The following is a 17,787-nucleotide window of genomic DNA, read 5'->3' on the forward strand; positions in this document are numbered from 1 at the left end:
AAACTTAAAGTCAGTGCTACCCAAGTTTCACCAGCATGTTTCCTGCCACACCAGAGGAAACAAAACCTTAGACCATGTTTACACAAACATGGCTGGTGCTTACGTTGCGACACCCCTCCCCCACCTGGGACAGTCAGACCACATCTCTTTGTTCCTCATCCCCAAATATTCACCCCTCATCAACCGTGTGAAGCCATCAGTAAAGACCATCAAGGTGTGGCCTGCGGGGGTTGATTCCACACTCCAGGAAAGGTTTCTACACACAGACTGGAGTGTGTTTGCTTCTCAAGCCACCAGTGGCGCTCACACGGACATTGACTCCTACACCTCCTCTGTATTGGATCATATCAATACCACCATTGACAGTGTTACAACCCAGAAACAGATCACCACATACCCAAATCAGAAGCCATGGATGAACAGGGAAGTGCGACTCCTGCTGAAGTCACGCAATACTGCCTTCAGATCAGGAGATGCACAAGCCTACAGCGCATCCAGAGCTAACCTGAAGAGGGGCATCAAAAAGGCCAAGCACTGCTACAAGCTAAAGATAGAGGGTCACTTTTCCAACTCTGACCCTCGACGCATGTGGCAGGGCATCCAGGCCATCAGTGACTACAAACCCACCCACTCCACCCCCGCAGCCACTGATGTCAACTTCCTGAACGAGCTAAATCACTTTTATGCTCGCTTTGAAAGAGACAACAGAGAAACTGCCACCAAGCTCAAACCCTCAGCTGACCCACCAATCACACTCTCCTCCACAGATGTCTGCAAGTCACTGAGCCGGATCAGCGCGCACAAGGCTGCTGGACCAGACAACATCCCTGGTCGTGTTCTCAGGGCATGTGCGGAGCAGCTCGCTGAGGTTTTTACAGACATTTTCAACCTGTCTCTTGCCCAAGCAGCTGTACCTTCATGCTTCAAACGCACGTCCATTGTGCCAGTGCCAAAACACTCTAACCCGAGGTGCCCTAACGACTACCGCCCTGTAGCACTCACACCCATCGTCATGAAGTGCTTTGAGCGGCTGGTCCTGGAACACCTAAAAGACTCTCTACCATCCACATTGGACTCACACCAGTTTGCCTACCGCAGCAATAGGAGCACAGAGGATGCCGTTTCCATGGCACTGCACTCTGTGCTCACTCACCTGGACAATAAGAACACTTATGCACGCATGCTGTTTGTTGACTTCAGCTCAGCATTCAACACTGTCATCCCAACCAAGTTAATAGCCAAACTTGGAGACCTGGGCATCAATACCTCAATGTGCAACTGGATTTTGGACTTCCTAACTGACAGACCCCAGAATGTTCGTTCAGGATCCACCTGCTCCACATCCATCACACTCAACACTGGTGTACCACAGGGCTGTGTGCTAAGTCCGTTTCTCTACTCCCTCTTCACCTCCGACTGCAAGCCTGTGTATGGATCTAATTCTATCGTCAAGTTTGCGGACGACACAACGGTGATTGGGCTCATCAGCAACAACGATGAGACTGCCTACAGGGAGGAGATCCAGCACCTGGCCACATGGTGCACCGAAAATAACCTGCTCCTCAACACCACCAAAACGAAGGAGCTCATCGTGGACTTCAGGAAGGAGTCAAGAGGCACACACGACACCATCCACATCAATGGAATGGCTGTTGAACGTGTCTCCAGTTTCAAGTTCCTGGGGATCCACATCTCAGCGGACATGTCGTGGACGACCAACACCTCCAGCCTGGTCAAGAAGGCTCACCAGCGCCTCTTCTTCCTGAGGACACTGAGGAAGAATCAGCTCTCCTCGGCTATCCTGGTGAACTTCTATCGCTGCGCAATAGAAAGCATCCTGACCAACTGTGTGGCAGTATGGTATGGGAGCTGCTCTGTTGCGGAGCGCAAGGCACTGCAGCGGGTGGTGAAAACTGCCCAGCGCATCACAGGGACTCCACTGCCTGCCATCGAGCACATCCAGAGGAAACGCTGTCTGCATCGAGCTCGCAGCATCCTCAAGGACTCCTCTCACCCAGCCCACAGACTGTTTTCTCTCCTGCCCTCCGGCAGGCGTTTCAGGATCCACCGGACCAGGACCAGCAGACTTAAGAACAGTTTTTTCCCCAGAGCTGTCTCTTTATTGAACTCAAACCCCCGCTGATCCACTCCCCTCATATACTGATAACTCTCCTACCTCACATCCACCTTCACTTTGTTATTTGCACTACCGACTCTTTATTACAGTAACAACTGTTTACTTATTCATTTTGCACTACCACACCGTAACTGGATTATGCTCATTTGCACTGCCGACTGTTATTTACAGTACCTACTGTTTACATTTGTATTTTGCACCGTACTTCTAACTGTAATATGCAATCACTTCCACTGCACTTTTACACTTTTTTTCGGATAGCTTCTGTCCATAATTTATTGCACTACCTTAATCCACTGCCATATTCCTAATTTTAGCCTAACATATCATTGTATACCTCTATCTGTAAAATTCTGTTTATAGTAATAGCCATCTGTATATTATATTATATTCATAGTACATATCCACCTGTAAATTCTGTTTATAGTATTAACCATCTGTATATTATTCACTGTACATATTCACCTGTAAATTCTGTTTATAGTAATAACCATCTCTCTATTTATAGACATATTTATATATACTCAGTACATATCCATGTCCTGCACTTATGCAAACGTTGTATATCCTGCACTTGCTGCTATTGCACTTCTGGTTAGACCTAAACTGCATTTCGTTGCCTTGTACTTGTACTTGTGTAATGACAATAAAGTTGAATCTAATCTAATCTAAATGTTTCGGTCCCAAAATAAACCCCTAAACATTTGAACCCTTCTTTACTCCACTTAACACCACCTGGGAGCACTGGTGGATTTTTGCTTTGTCCACAATAAAACCCTTCACACTTTTGCCAGTTCACTCTAGCTGTTGATGCATTTTCATACATTTCCAATGTTTCTATTAAACCAGACACATCTCTCTAATTCTTAATAAAAACTGTAACATCATCAGCATATGCAACAAACTTAATAGGCCTTTCAACTGAAATCCCTTGTAATGTTTTCCTTAACTTACAAAGAAGGGGTTCAATAGCCAATGAATACAACATCCCTGATAGCATCTAGCATCCTTGTCTAATTCCTCTCAACACTGGAACAGGCCGACTAAGCCCACCCCTCACTTTCAACATTACAGATGCATCCTTGTACAACATCTTGATCCATGAAATGAAACTCTGACCAACCCCAAAAGCTTCAAGCGTTTTAAATAAATAAAAATGGCTAACTCTATCAAACACTTTTTCTTTGTCGATTGCAAAAATGCCAACATTTTCACCATTCAAATTTGCAATGTCAATTATGTCTCTTACAAGAAACAGATTGTCCATTATTGTTCTATTAGGGATGCAATATGTTTGATATTCATTGACCATACTTTCTAAAAAAGGTTTCAATCTATTAGAAAGACACTTTGCCAATATTTTGTAATCTGTAAATAAAACAGCCACAGGTCTCCAATTTTTCAGCATACCAAGATCACCCTTTTTGGGTAATAGAGATAAAACAGCTCTTTCACAACTAGTAGGCAATTCATGTGGTTGATAACAATAATTAAAAACTTCATAAAAATCGTCTTTCAGTAGGTTCCAGAAATGTTTATAGAACTCAGCCGGAAGTCCATCTAGACCAGGTGTTTTTCCAGGTGAAAGTTTTTGAACAGCTTCAGACAGTTCTTTTAACTGAAGGCCAGAGTCAAGTTGTTTGCTTTGTCCATCAGAAAGTTTCAATAAGTTTTTATGTAACTCCTCAATGCATCCGATATCACATTGTCCTTCTCCAAATAAGTCCATTTAAAAACCCAAAGCAATTTTTCTCATTTCATTTGGATCTGAAATCACATTCCCATTTTCATCTTTCAAATGCAAAAATTATTTCTCTCTTTCTTTCTTCTCTAAATTAAAAAAGAAGGAGCTTGGTGCATCCATTTCTCTCAAAAATGCAAAGCGAGCTCTAATTAAAGCCCCCTTTGCTTTCTCATGGAATAATGAGGCTAAAGCTTTTTTTTTTCTTCCAGCTTTCCAACTGTCACAACATCAACAATTAGCTCAGTTTCAATCTGTTTTATCTCTTTTTCTAATTCAAAAACAGTTTTTGTGATCTTACCATTTGTGTTATATATATAATTTTAACAGAATATTCTAATTTGTGCTTTTCCTATATCCCACCACAGGACAATATCATCATAATTACTTTTTTGTTTTTTCCACTCCATCCAAAACACATTAAACTTTTAACAAAAAAGCACATCCTGTAACAATTTTATATTAAAAAGCCAATAATAGCTATGACTTTGTGACTTCCTTACATTTATTTAAATTATACACAAATGGTGATCAGAGAACCCATTTGGACAAATTTTAGATTTTAAAATTCTATTACTTTTACTCTTATTAACATAAAAACGGTCTAATCTGGCAGTACTAATATGATCATGAGAAATCTTTACCCACGTATACTGTTTAACTGTAGGGTGTTGCTGTCTCCATACATCAACTAAATTACAATTATTGAGAACATCTTCTTAAACATTTTGCAGAAGAGGGATGAGGTTCTTCTCCATTTCTGTCCAAAGTAAAATCTTCAGTACAGTTCCTATCACCCCCTAAGACCATACATACATTCACAATTTTGTTTTAAAAACTCATATAACTTTTTAAATATTTGTATCCTCTCTGCTCCAGTATTTGATGCATAAATGTTAATAAAAACAAAACAAAAAACATTTATATTTGCTTGAACAGCCAAAATTCTTCCTCTTTCTATTTCATTAACAGACACATTGGTTATATTAATCGTCTTTGAAAATAAAATAGCAACTCCTCCACTAACATTTGTACCATCCAATCCATTCCCAATCCACTTCATTCTTCACATTGCTATGCGTCTCTTGTACAAATATTACATCAATGTTCTTGTATATATTCATTTAAACATGCTCTTTTCTTGCCATCTCTTCCCCCGTTAATATTAATTGATCCTATTCTAAGGCTCTCCATGAAAGAAAAAGAGGACAGAAAAAGGAAAAGAGAGGACATTACAAAAAAGACAGATAGTTCACCACTTGTGCTTTCTTCATAAATAAACTATAATGAATTTAAGAACTTTTTTTCTCAGGTTTATTAAATTTTTTTTCAATCTGAATCTTTTTCTTCTACTTAACTCTTCATAACCAACAGTCTTTTGTATCCTGATCACTGAAGCCAAAAACTTTTTGACATCAGAAAAAAATTCCTTTTCATCAAGGAAATCGTTAATCTCTTTTACAGTATATAACTGGTCCTCGTGATAATTGGAAGGAATATCTGACATTTCAGAAAGACATCATCATCATTTACATTTACATTTAGTCATTTAGCAGACGCTTTTATCCAAAGCGACTTACAAATGAGTCAATATGCAATATGCAAGTGTAACAAGTCTCAGTTAATCAAGCACAGAACATAATTTATTTATTTATTTTTTAAATAAATTAGACAGACAGACAATGAATAGAATGATAAGTGCTATTCTTGATTGGTCAGGTGTTGCTGGAAAAGATGTGTCTTTAGACGTTTTTTGAAAATGGCTACAGACTCGGCCGCACGAATTGAGATAGGCAGGTCATTCCACCAGGTGGGAACGGTCCAGGAAAAGGTCCGTGACAGCGATTTCCTGCCTCTCTGGTATGGCACCACAAGGCGTCGTTCACTGGCAGAACGCAAGTTCCTGGAGGGTGTGTAAGTCTGAACAAGCGAGTTTAGGTATATTGGTGCAGAGCCAGTGGTTGTTTTGAAGGCGAGCACCAGTGCCTTGAATTTAATGCGAGCGGCTATTGGTAGCCAGTGCAGACTGATGAAGAGAGGCGTGACGTGCTCTCTTCGGCTCGTTAAAGACCAACCTCGCCGCTGCATTCTGGATCAGTTGCAAGGGTTCAAGAACCATCATCAACCATCTCTTCAGTCACATCAGTGCTTTCAGAGATCTGAGACAGAGGTAACGTTCTAGATGAGTTTTTTTGGCATCACTTGTCCCTGCCTCTTCACAGTTGCTCTCTTTTTTGCCCCCATCACAATTATTTTTTCCCCTTTTTTCCCCAGATTTTTTTTTTTTTTGTTCATGAGTACTCGATTCACTCTGTTCTTTGTCAATTTCATTATCCGACTCTGTTTCTTTACTTTTACCTGCATTCTCTGCTTCACTAGCAGCCGCCTGTTCACTTTCATTTGTTTTGTTGATATCGTCTTCAGCTTGTGTTTTATGAGGACATTCCATTTTTTTATGGACGATATTACCACACTTGAAGCATTTCAAATGATTTGTGTTTGCATAGAATCGCCGGTGCTAGACATCTTGTTTCGAGTTAAACACGAAGACAAATCGTATATGATCTAAGACCATAAACATAATCTTATTTTGATCCCACATGAAAAAATACTATAGTATATTATAGTAAAATTACTCTAGTAAATACTATAGTGTTTTTGAACCGTACTATAGTAAATATACTACAGTAAATTAACAAAGTGTAGTAAATAATATAATATATTACAATATACTACAATTTACTGTAGTATCTTTACTATATTATGGTTCAAAAACACTATAGTAATTTTACTATAATATACTATAGTATTTTTTCATGTGGGATACCTTGATGTTTGTTTTTGTTCCTCATTTTTACACTATTTACTGATAATTGTTTTGGTATATAATCATATCAATATTAAAAAGTAGTATTAAAAAAATGAACAAATAGCCTAATTTTCTGCCATATACAATTTCATAAAATTATCAGCTAGCTAATAACTTCAGTCTAAACTAAGTGATTTATAGGCTATTTATTTTACTACACATTATGAACATAAATAAGCTGAAAGACTGTGGATAATTAAAACTAACTCTTACACCCACTCTTGCTAAATTGGGTAAGCACACTTGTGTTCTCATTTCAGATGTGTTCTGAGTAAATTATTAACTGATTCTTTAGTTCAGTGTTGGACAGATCAGTTGTTCTAACCACTCGTTAAAATGATTCGGTTCAAAGGAGTCATTATGGCGAATCGGACATTAGCAGACGCTTTGTGTGCGAATCCCGTCTGTTAGAACATCGCGAAAGATTTGTCAACACACAGAAAACACTTCATAACCGGATAGGATTTGTTTCCCGTTTATTGAAAGTATGGTTTATGTCAGCTGGTCAGAGAATCAGTCAATGTTTTTTGAGCGCATTTCACACCCAGCGGTAATTAAAGGAAAACATTGTCTGATAGCGCCACGTGCAACATGGATTCGGTCTTCCGACCTTTTGATTTTGATTAACGTAATATGTGAAATATTAGAAAGCTAAGAATGCTTATTTTGAAGACAGAGAGAGTGCGAGCGGGGGAGGAGCTCTGATCGTTCTCTCGGTCACTCAGTTACAAGCGCAGCATCTATTCTACATCATTCATAAATCACAATAACTCATCAAATAAAGATTTGGCGGGACAAAAACATTTTTAATGTAGGAAAAACCCTGCTTACTGAAGATTCCGTTCATTTCTGAAGCTCATAGCGCTCAGCACCGCGCGCTCAACCCAGAACTCCCTTTGTGACATGCTGGATCAAATATAGACCTATCTGAAATAAATAGTAAGGGCTGCCCCTGACTAAAGTTTTTTTTTCTTTTCTAGTAGTTCATTTAAGTTGTTGTTCACGCGACGCTGCCGACTCCATGTCATTGTCTGTTATAGGCTATTTGCTTATTATTTATTAAATCCGGGCAATTTGGTTGATAAAACATAGATTCAAATTAAGATACAATTTATACAAAACGATATTCACTAGGCTCTTTTACAATAAACACGTTATAATCTATCCAAAACAGGCCAAAAAAATCTTGTTTAAACAGTTATGACATCTTATACACGCAAGACACACGACCGCCGACTCAAGGGGGTTAAGAACAGGTGCATTCTTAACTCGAAGCAAAGGAGTTACATATCTCTTAATCCCATTAATTTCATCACACTTTGTTTTCTGGTCTAGACACTCAAGAGCATCCTTATCTGGTTTCGAATGCAGAGCATGCTTTGGAGTCTGAGAGAAAGGAAGTACATCAACTTGCCATAACTAGTCAACTCGTCCCTTCCCTTCCCTTCCCTTCCCTTCCCTTCCCTTCCCTTCCCTTCCCTTCCCTTCCCTTCCCTTCCCTTCCCTTCCCTTCCCTTCCCTTCCCTTCCCTTCCCTTGACCCTGACCCTGACCCTGACCCTGACCCTGACCCTGACCCTGACCCTGACGATGATGGTATAGTTTCAAAACTATTTAAAACCTATTTCATAGCTTGCGTTCTCAGGCCACCAAGTGCTGTTGCCGTGCGGATGGGCGTCCGGAATGCATTGGGGGGTTTTCGGTTTTAGTTGAGGATGGTGTTGTTTAAGTGGCACCAATTTAAATAACTAATCAGTTTTTACAACAGAAATTAATCAATCAAAAACGTACTTTAGCTTTTCTTCGAAAACAAAATTAATTTCGTATTATCACTGTAAAGCTGCTTTAAAGCAATCTGTGTTGTAAAAAGCACTATATAAATTAAGGTGACTTGAAAAATATAGGACAGGGCTTGATTTTGCAAATCTGGAATTTATTTTTTGCTACTGATTTCATGGTGACTTTAAAGACAATCTGAATGCACACGCACGCACGCACGCACTAACGCACTCACTCACGCACTCACTCACTCACGCACTCACTCACGCACTCACTCACGCACTCACTCACGCACTCACTCACGCACTCACTCACGCACTCACTCACGCACTCACTCACGCACTCACTCACGCACTCACGCACTCACACACAGGGGTTTTTGTGAAATGTGGGGACATTCCATAGGCGGAATGGTTTTTAAACCATACAAACCGTATTTTCGATCCCCCTACACTGTCCCTGCCCCTAAACCAACCCATCACAGGAAACTGCGCAGTTTACTTTCTGTGAAAAAAAACCTCATTCTGTATGATTCATAAGCATTTTGAAAAGTGAGGACATGGGTAACGTCCTCATATTTCACCCTCTTTTTGTAATACCTATGTCATACCCCTGTCATTATACACATTTGTGTGCTGATATTTCACAAAAACATGCCCACACACACACACTTTTTACCTGGTCTCTGTAGTATTTCTCCATGGCCTCAATCTCATCTTGGTATTTGCAGTAGTTCTCCTGAAGCAGTTCTTTACTGTATGCACGCTGCTCTCTCAGATGAGCCTTCTGCAGTTCCAATCCTTCTTCAAAGATCTGTTTGAGCTTCTGAATAAACACAAATTATTTTCTTTTTATTAAACAATTTGCAGGACAAGCTCTTATCAAAGCAAAAATTTTTTTGCATATATTGTGCTAAAAACAACCAGAATGTAAAGACTTATTTTACCCTTCTAAAATATTTAATGCACCTTCAAAAATCTGTCTAGCTTGGACTAGAGAAATCCAAGCATGCATCCCTCTCCAGTTCTGTAAACTCCACGACTATGGGGTGGAGGCTTGGCATCTAACATTTTTCTTTAAAATCGATGCTATGTTGAAATGAAGGATACCTACCTCAGTTTTGAAATGCAAGTTTTAAACATTGCGCCAAAGCCGGTGATGGTAACCAAACAATGAATTTGCTACTTTTCTGGCGATCTTATTCAGAACTATGATTGACTTTTAATCTTAGGAGATTTTAATATCCATGCATGTTGTTGTTCTTCAATCTCTTTAGCTAAAGACAACATTTTGGGAATAATCAGCTAGTGAAAGGCCTTTTTTTGACTTATGGCCAATCTATCTATGACACTGCCATTTGTGATTCTAGTTTTATGGTTTGCACAACAGGAAAACAATGAGAAATGGGGAAACAGATTGAATGATTATGGGTGGGTTGCACCAATAACGATTAAATGAAGCACAGTTTAAAGCTAATCTAGGATTTGTTGATCTGCGGTTTATTTTAAAATCTAGTTGTGTTGCACCACTTAATTTTAAACACAGATTAACAAATTGGGGATTAGAATTCTAACCTGTGATTAAAACCTCTATTTACCATCCAATACAATGGGAATAAAAAGTACAACTCCCAAAATGCATCTACACAACAGTAACGTTTCGTACCACGATTGGCTGCTTTTCATGCCTTCAGTCAAAGAAAATAGGTTTGTTTGACCTGAAGCAGTGTACGATCGGTGTATGACAGAGTACCGCGGGTGCAAGAGCTATTCAAAAGCATATGGAGCTGTCTGCTCTCCAATTGCTCTCGTGGTACTTTGATGTCATACACCGATTGGTCCGTGCAGCACTGCTTCAAGATGAACAAACCTTTTTTTCAGATCAGCAGAGCAAAAAACATGTGCGGACTACACTTTAAAGATTGTTTACAAGGCGAAACACGTGTGACGCAGCAATGCGCAGCAGATCGTCTCAAGCTGTTGATGTTTCTTTGCAGCCAAATTAACTGGAAATACTACATTTGGATTATCATAAGCAAGGTTGGAAATTAAGTGCTCCTAAAGAAAAATGTTAGCATAGAACATGCTAAATTTAAGATTGAACATTGGTCTGGGGAGTCTGCTCTGTATTTTCTACTGCACACGCGAGCAAAAACGCACATAAATTAAATGACTCCAATTACGCAATTGGATAGTCCTTCAAACAATCAGACCACAAGAGGCGTGATAAACAAGCATAATTCAAATGACTTTGTACGCAATTGGATAGTCTTGTATAGTCTACGAAACGTTATATGTGAGAATCATTGAGCCTACTCATTCACATAAAACAATATATTAATTTAAAATTTGTAAGACAGTTTTTCTTCACAAAGCCAATATGCAACGAGGAGTGATAGCTAATGAATAATGCTGGAGATCACCTGAGAGAACATAATAGCCCGCATAATTAGCTGCATAATGAATGAGCTTCAGGTAGGCCTATGTGACAGAGAGCAACAGAGCAAAGGAAATCTATATTTTTTTTAGTTTATTTTATATGAAATGCAGTCAACAAAGGTCTATTATATTTTAAATGATCAAAAGATTTGACTACACTGCAAAAAATGCTCTTCTTATTTGGTATTTTTTCTTGTTTCCAGTCCAAATATTTAAAATTCTTAAATCAAGATTAATTTACTAGATAAGTAAAAATTTCTGGGGGGGAAAGAAAAATTCAAGAAAATTTTCAAGAAAAATTTCAAATCAAATTGAAGTGAGTTTTTGCTTAAAACAATCTATATTATCTGCCACAACAATTGTGTTCATGCGACGAACAACCGTATAAGTCCAAAAAAACAAAAATTGAGATAACCATGTGACTTGAATGTATGTGTGCCACTTTGTATACAGAATCACTCTGGGGGGTGTTCGCGCGACCAAAACTCTGTATTTTAAAATTTAAAATAGTCTCACGCGGAAAAAACGTTTATGTCCACTAACGAAAAATGGAGACACCGGTTGCTTTCATGTCCGCTGCGGACATTAATAGGCAAAACCTCGGCAAAAAAAGGAGAGCGAACGTGAATGAATGGAAGGACAGAGCAAGGAAGTATTTGAGGAATGCTGGGAAACCCTATGTGAACCGGAGAGGAGAGCAAAAACAAGGAAAAAGTCCACCAAAAGAGGTGAGTGAAAACCCGTATACAAAGTATCTACAAAGTATGAGACTGCCTACAGGGAAGAGATCCAGCACCTGGCCACATGGTGCGCTGATAATAACCTGCTCCTCAACACCACCAAAACGAAGGAGCTCATCGTGGACTTCAGGAAAGAGTCAAGAGGCACACACGACACCATCCACATCAATGGAATGGCTGTTGAGTGTGTCTCCAGTTTCAAGTTCCTGGGGACCCACATCTCGGCGGACATGTCGTGGACGACCAACACCTCCAGCCTGGTCAAGAAGGCTCACCAGCGCCTCTTCTTCCTGAGGACACTGAGGAAGAATCAGCTCTCCTCGGCTATCCTGGTGAACTTCTATCGCTGCGCAATAGAAAGCATCCTGACCAACTGTGTGGCAGTGTGGTATGGGAGCTGCTCTGTTGCGGAGCGCAAGGCACTGCAGCGGGTGGTGAAAACTGCCCAGCGCATCACAGGGACTCCACTGCCTGCCATCGAGCACATCCAGAGGAAACGCTGTCTGCATCGAGCTCGCAGCATCCTCAAGGACTCCTCTCACCCAGCCCACAGACTGTTTTCTCTCCTGCCCTCCGGCAGGCGTTTCAGGATCCACCGGACCAGGACCAGCAGACTAAAGAACAGTTTTTTCCCCAGAGCTGTCTCTTTATTGAACTCAAACCCCCGTTGATCCACTTCCCTCATAAACTGATAACTCTCCTACCTCACATCTTCCTTCACTTTGTTATTTGCACTACCGACTGTTTATCACAGTAACAACTGTTTACATATGCATCTTGCACTGCCATATCTTAACTGGATTATGCTCATTTGCACTGCCGACTGTATTTATAGTACCAATGTTTACATTTGCATTTTTGCACTGTACTTCTAAATGTAATATGCAACCACTTTCCACTGCACTTTACACTTTTTTTTCCGGATAGCTCTGTCCATAATTTATTGCACTACCCTAATCCACTGCTATTCCTCATATTAGCCTAACATATTATTGTATACCTCTATCTGTAAAATTCTGTTTATAGTAATAGCCATCTGTATATTGTATTCATAGTACATATTCACCTGTAAATTCTGTTTATAGTAATAGCCATCTGTATATTTATTCACTGTACATATTCAGTTCTGTTTATAGTAATAACGTCTCTCTATTTATACATATTTATACATATTCAGTACATATCCATGTCCTGCACTTACGCATCCATTGTATATCCTGCACTTGCTGCTATTGCACTTCTGGTTAGACCTAAACTGCATTTCGTTGCCTTGTACTTGTACTTGTGTAATGACAATAAAGTTGAATCTAATCTACCTAAAGTTAGCGGTTACAGTCAGAGGGGCGTGTAGGCTCTGTCTACTACAGTTCATATAGCTCACTCTGTTTAAAGGATCATTTCATGAATGGGTCGAAATGAAAGCTGAGAAAATTAGGATTCAGGGGACGTTTTAAACATGTCTGTACTCCTTATAACCACGGAGAAATGAATCGAAACGCTTTAGGGCGTCTCTAACACCAGCTCAGCTGCGTCATTCATAGATTGTGTTATACGTAACGTTACTGCTGGCAGAATTGTATACATAAACAAACATAATATGTAAATATTATGTAAATCCATCCCCAATCTTTAAGATGTTTAGAGTAGAATTTGATTGCTTTATGTCTTCACTGAAATTGGTAAAAAAAATAAAATAAAAAGTCATTGACGTGTTTAAAATATTTTGATATAATTTTTGTATCCCGTTACCATTTAATGCAACACGTTGTTTTGTAATATTGTATGCTATGTTATGTTTGTTACTTGTTATTTAATAAATAATAAAAAAAAATAAAAAAAAGGTAATAATAAAAAAAAAATGCATTGATTGTGTAAGCTGATATTCTAGCAAGTAACCTTAATAGCTGCTAATAGCTCTAGTTTTTATAGCTAAAAAAAATAAATAAATACGCTAATGTGACTGTTTCTGTTAAGGGCAAGGTGTGCAAGGAGACGTGTCCCAGGCAGTGTTCAAGCCGAACAGATGAAAGAAAACTCCAGCTCTTCACAGAGTTTTATGCTGTCTCTTATGAGAGGCAGCAGGCCATCATTATCTCTGGTTTGGAGCAGGTAGGCTAACTTAAGCAATTCATGACCATATCATGTCAACAGTATGCAATGCATTACAATGTAGGCCCATGAAATAACCAATGAATTGAATACTACTGTATGCCTTCAATTCACTAAGACTGCACATGTGCTTGATCACTGTAAATGTTAAATTTTGTGAGGATGGATGAAGGATGACCAGCATCAAGTAGGCCACCAAGTGCATTAAAGACCACAGCGCTTTGATGCCCTAAAAGGCACACACATGGCTTATTCATTCTCCTAACCAAAGCCTACTCACATACTTAATGACCTTAACTTGACAGCATACGACGGCTAGCCGGCTATGCTATGGTAAATGTATTTTTTTTTCTTTTTACTTCTAGCACAAGGTGAGTCGCAGACGACCACGTGGGCCTGACACTGAGAATACTAAGAGGAAGTACACCTTCAAGTTCAATGTGCAACAAGGAGGCCAAAGACTTGCTGTTTGTAAGCTTACATTTATGTCCGTCTTTCAACTGACCAACAGTCGCCTACAGGCAAGTTTTCTATAGCCTAGCGTTTTCCGTTTAACTTTTCATTACATGCATGATTTTAATTAGATACATTGTCCATAACATATTTATTTAAAGTTACATATCTTTGAAAAGGTTATTCAAGAAAAGTTAGGCAGTCAGTCTGAGGGAACAGAGCAGGTAGCTAAAGTCAGGTCTCCATTAGAGGACTTCAGAGGAAAACAGGTAAGCAAAAAAACAACAAAAAAAAACTTCACCTCAGGAAAGATTAATGTGTATTTAAAATGGGTCATTTATGTAGTAGAAATGTAAAATAATTTTTTAATTTGGAGCCTTCTAGACTGAGAAAAGTCAGAAAATTAATTTTTGATTTATGGGGATGAAAGACAACAACTCCAAGAATGCACTGGGACACAGAGACGCACTGGTCTCGTAGGCTATCTCTCACGGAGGAGAATGCACATCAACTGATCACTTGGTTAGCGTTCATGTAAACACTACATTCAGATTCACAAATCGTAATAAATTCAGTTAGATTTAAACAAAAGATGTGCATGTAAACAATGACGATTTTTGCGTCATCGCAGGATTTTTTCCAGACAAAAAATACATAAATCTCTCGTCTCAGGGGGACATGAGGGAGGAAAGCACGGTAATTCGAAAATACTACAGGTTTTCTACTGATACAAAGCTTAATGCTAAATCCTGAAGTATCCCTTTAATGACTGTATGTGAAAAACAAAATCCTATAATTTAATGTCAAAGAAACAATGCAATTTTGCAAAACAGACCAGCATAGTTTATTATATTTCCCGTGTTCATGAGTTGTGTTGTTTATTTTTTAGGCCTCATAGCATTCATCCTGCAGTGAGAGAGGGGATAAGAGAGCATATCCTGAGCTTCCCACGCCAACCGAACCACTACTCACGGTTGAAGGGAGATGTGGAGAGGGAGTACCTGAGCCCTGATTTAAACCTGCTCCGCATGTTCCGCCTGTACAAGGAAAACAATCCAGCATCCACTGCAAAGTTCTGGCTCTATAGGGACATCTTCAAGCAGCAGAACCTCAGTTTTGGGCAGCCAAGAAGTGACACTTGTGCGAAATGTGACGCCCTGTTCTCAAAATTAACAGCTGCTACAACAGATGGAGAAAGGTTGAAGATCGCAGCCGAGAGTGAGCTTCACCACCGGAAAGCTGAAAAAGCGTACACCCAGTTGCAGGCTGACACAGATTGGGCCAAAGCCAATGATGACTGCCATGTCATTTGTATCGACATGCAGGGGTTAGTGTTCACGCCAAACCTGACACAATCCAACGTGTACTATCAACGGCAGCTGGCCAACTACAACCTCTGTATCCAGGAGATGGGCACTGACGATCCTCCTACAATGTGCCTCTGGCATGAGGGCATCGCTCACAGAGGTTCCATCGAGGTGGCAAGCTGTCTTTTGAAGTGGGCAGAAACATCTTTCGCTCCCCTAGTCCAGGCAAAGGAACGGAAGCTCATCATCTATAGTGACCGATGCTGTGGGCAGACCAACAACTGGCGAGTCCTAAACCTCATGGCCCTGCTCGTATCTAGAAGGTACTTCAGTCAGATAGAGCAGAAGTTCATGGTGTCTGGTCACTCCTTCCTTCCCTGTGACCGTTCATTTGCCACGCTGGACAAGAGGCGTAAGGTGTCCACACTCCACACCCCCAGCGATGTTGCCGAGATGATCCGTGGAGCCAGGCAGCAGCATCCATTTAAAGTAACTGAGATTAAATGTGCGGACTTCAGGCAGCTTCCTGATGCAACATTAAAGCGTCCACCTGGCCTCCTAATCACATCCATGATGTGGTTGAAAGTGACAGGTAAAAAACCGAAGAACTAAACTAAAACTAAACTGGTTTTCTGAGATTAACAGTGTTAGGGATATGTGCGTGAAGGAAGAATCTTTATTGAATTTCTTGTTGAATCATGATTTCAGCTGCTGATCCATGGTGTGTCCACACAAAAGGGAGCCACAGCCTTTACGAGGGATGGAAGACCTGGCTGATCACCAAACAGAGGAAGAATCAACCACCTCCAGCTCCCTTGTTCTCCACCACGTATGCTCGTGCTTACGAGGACCCTCTGCCCGTCAAGAAGGAGAAGCACCGTGACCTTATGAAAATGCTAGCCTACATGCCAGCGGAGGCCCAAGCATTTTATGGGACATTAGAATGTGAAGAGTAGCCTGGTATGTGTAGGTCATGGGGTATATTGTGTATATTGTGTAAAAGTAATCATAAAAGTAGTTGTAGCTTATCTTGTATGCCTTATCTTATGTTGTATAATAGGAATATATAGGTATTTATTTATTTAGTAAATGAATGAATGGGGTGATTATTTATGAAATGTATTATAAAAGTTAAAGGAACAAAAAAGGAAGATGTACATGTAAACTAGCATATGGAACTATAGCATGGAATGATGATGATGTATGTATTGTAAATATGTATTGTTTACTGTTATTACTGTTGTTTATTGTTTGTATGTATTGTTTATTGTATGTACGGTTTATTGTTTGTACTGATGTTTATTTTTTGTACTATAAGTAGGCCTATGTATTGTTCATTGTTCGTACCGTATTGTCCGTGTTTTTGTTCTGTGATTTATATTGGCAAAAAATAAAAGAAATTGAAAGGAAGAAATGCTTAATATTTTCTTTAAGGTTCTGTTACTGTATTAAAACTAAGATAAAGCAATCAAATCTCCAGTGGCTTAAAATGATAGGATGAATTGGACTTATACTGTTATTCCACATTAACTGGACATATACTGTTCTTCCACATTCCAGAAATGTAAATTACTCTAACTTTTTATTTTTAAGATTGATACTAAAAAATCTTATCTCATTAGAATTGGGAAGCTTTTGTTGTCTATCTTCAAGTAAAAAAAAAAAAAATACATATAATATTCAGAATCCAAATAAAAAAAAAATTATTATTCAAAATTTGCAAATATGGACTTATATGGTTCTTCGTCTCAAGCCCTCAATTTATGATTTATTAAACCATAATTTATGATGTATTACACCAATTTATTTAACACAACAATTAATGAGATTAAAACTCCAAACTTACTTTATATCACAAGTCAAATGTTTTAAATAACCTTATGTGATCTCATTTGTCTTTGGATCAAAAAATCAGACAGAAAATATATAATTTTACATATATAATATTCTGCATAATTATAAAAGCTTGAATAGCATTGCATTATAAATAATCTATTATGAAAACACCCAACATGGTTTAAATAACACAGATAAGCCATATATTGTCGCGATTGTGTGTTTATTATCTTCAAACGTGTCTATCTGCATGTTATAGCGATTTCTGGAAGCTTTATGTAAGGGAGAATGTCACATGGTATCTTCTTCGTCTACCGTATATATGGACTACATGTGCACAGAGCGCCCTCCGGCTGCCAGTATGAACTGAAAACACAAC

General features: G+C 39.2%; 2 protein-coding genes across 4 annotated transcripts in view; one reads left to right on the plus strand and one right to left on the minus strand.

Moving 5' to 3' along the window:
- Window positions 1–17,787, minus strand: part of LOC307140903 (centrosomal protein of 95 kDa-like) — a 194,869-nt gene that overhangs the window by 69,674 nt on the left and 107,408 nt on the right. For both annotated transcript variants that reach the window (XM_079840692.1, XM_079840693.1), the window contains one exon: window positions 9,204–9,350. In XM_079840692.1, the coding sequence (XP_079696818.1) occupies window positions 9,204–9,350 (147 nt within the window). The remainder of the gene's footprint in view (window positions 1–9,203; window positions 9,351–17,787) is intronic.
- LOC307140909 (uncharacterized protein) lies at window positions 13,576–16,957 on the plus strand. Of its 2 annotated transcripts, XM_079840702.1 has the most exons (4): window positions 13,576–13,812; window positions 14,178–14,333; window positions 15,155–16,164; window positions 16,281–16,957. In XM_079840702.1, exons 3-4 carry the CDS (start codon window positions 15,294–15,296, stop codon window positions 16,526–16,528), a joined length of 1,119 nt encoding a protein of 372 aa, XP_079696828.1. In that variant the 5' UTR covers window positions 13,576–13,812; window positions 14,178–14,333; window positions 15,155–15,293; the 3' UTR covers window positions 16,529–16,957. The 2 variants fall into 2 exon arrangements, with proteins under 2 accessions (XP_079696828.1, XP_079696827.1); XM_079840701.1 differs by lacking the exon at window positions 13,576–13,812 and having other exon boundaries at window positions 14,176–16,164.

Source organism: Gobio gobio (genome assembly GCF_949357685.1).
Source record: "Gobio gobio genome assembly, chromosome: 17".
NCBI lineage: Eukaryota > Metazoa > Chordata > Actinopteri > Cypriniformes > Gobionidae > Gobio > Gobio gobio.